The sequence below is a fragment of the Drosophila guanche genome, unplaced genomic scaffold, assembly GCF_900245975.1.
Source record: "Drosophila guanche unplaced genomic scaffold, DGUA_6, whole genome shotgun sequence".
Taxonomy (NCBI): Eukaryota; Metazoa; Arthropoda; class Insecta; order Diptera; family Drosophilidae; genus Drosophila; species Drosophila guanche.
The window spans coordinates 1-1,156 of NW_022998929.1; the positions used below are offsets into that span (position 1 = coordinate 1).

Genomic DNA, 1,156 nt, shown 5'->3' on the forward strand with positions numbered 1-1,156 from the left:
TCTTTGCAAGTAGAACGATTGACGAGACCTAAATTATATTAGACATAATATATAATTGTACATTATAAATTATAAATTCGAAAATGTCTCATCAATAAGTGCTTGAGGGTGAATGAGAACTGGAAGCCAAGTCCATCAAAATTTGGCGACTTCTTTTCAACGACCACAGCACGATTGCTATACACGTCAAAGTCATCGGGCATGGTGAATCCACAGAGTGTTTGCCCCAGTTCCTCGCTTGCATCTGGCATAACCTTCAAGAACTTAATATTATCCAGTTTACAATTGGTCTCCGACCCCATGTTAAAGTCCGTGAAGGCGATCCTCAGGATCTGTACATATAATGCTGGACAGCTCTTTAAATATCGCTGTTCAATTGGATATTTCAAATATACAAACATATATTTACATACAGGATAGCTAATAAAAAAAAAGCACCCAAAAGTGTTCGTGCCGTAAGATAAATAAACCTATTAAATTGCTTCGCATGGTAAACATACATATCTGTAACATCAGATTCATTCACCTGCCGCGTACCCTCATTGTAGTAACCCACGCACTTGGGGCACTTCTTCAGAAACTCTGCTGGACAAAGGGGAGTGCGGGAGGCGAAATAGCAGCGCACGCTTCTCAGAATATCGGGCAATGCCTCCGAGACTTCTTTGTGGTCCAAGCTCGCATGGAGTTTCAGTGTTTGTCGAATGATCTGATAGAGCACCGATTCCGTGGGTAGGTGGTACTTCAGCCAAAACTCCTTTTTGGTGCTTTCCACAAAGGTCTGCGTCATTCGGAGCATCAGCTTGTACATGTTTGGCTTCCAGTGCTCGGCCATACTGGTGATTAGATCCTCGAAGCTCTCAGCGCTTGAGATGTTAGCAATGATAACTTCTCCGTAGTCGGCCAATTTGATGTCCTGACCATTAATGTTGATTGAACGGATCTGCAGCAGATTTGGTGGCACCCTAGTAGGTTGAGCGGGTAGTTTCGGTTCACCCGAAATGCGGCCACCAACTCCACTAGTTTTCAATAGTTTTTTGATCTCCTTTTTTGTGGGTACCCCAGTGACGCTGCGTAGGAGGTCCAGCCTGCCTTGAGTGGACGACTCCATGGCCTTGGCTTCCTTGAAGATCTTTTTAAAGGTGTTCCTGCAAAAACA

General features: G+C 43.9%; 1 protein-coding gene across 1 annotated transcript; it reads right to left on the bottom strand.

Moving 5' to 3' along the window:
* Window positions 1-537: 537 nt before the first annotated feature.
* On the bottom strand, window positions 538-1,108 carry LOC117591760 (the record flags this gene model as incomplete). The annotated part of the gene is made up of 1 exon (XM_034285072.1): window positions 538-1,108. A coding segment is annotated over exon 1 (571 nt), but the record flags the coding sequence as incomplete, so codon positions are not given.
* Window positions 1,109-1,156: the final 48 nt, after the last annotated feature.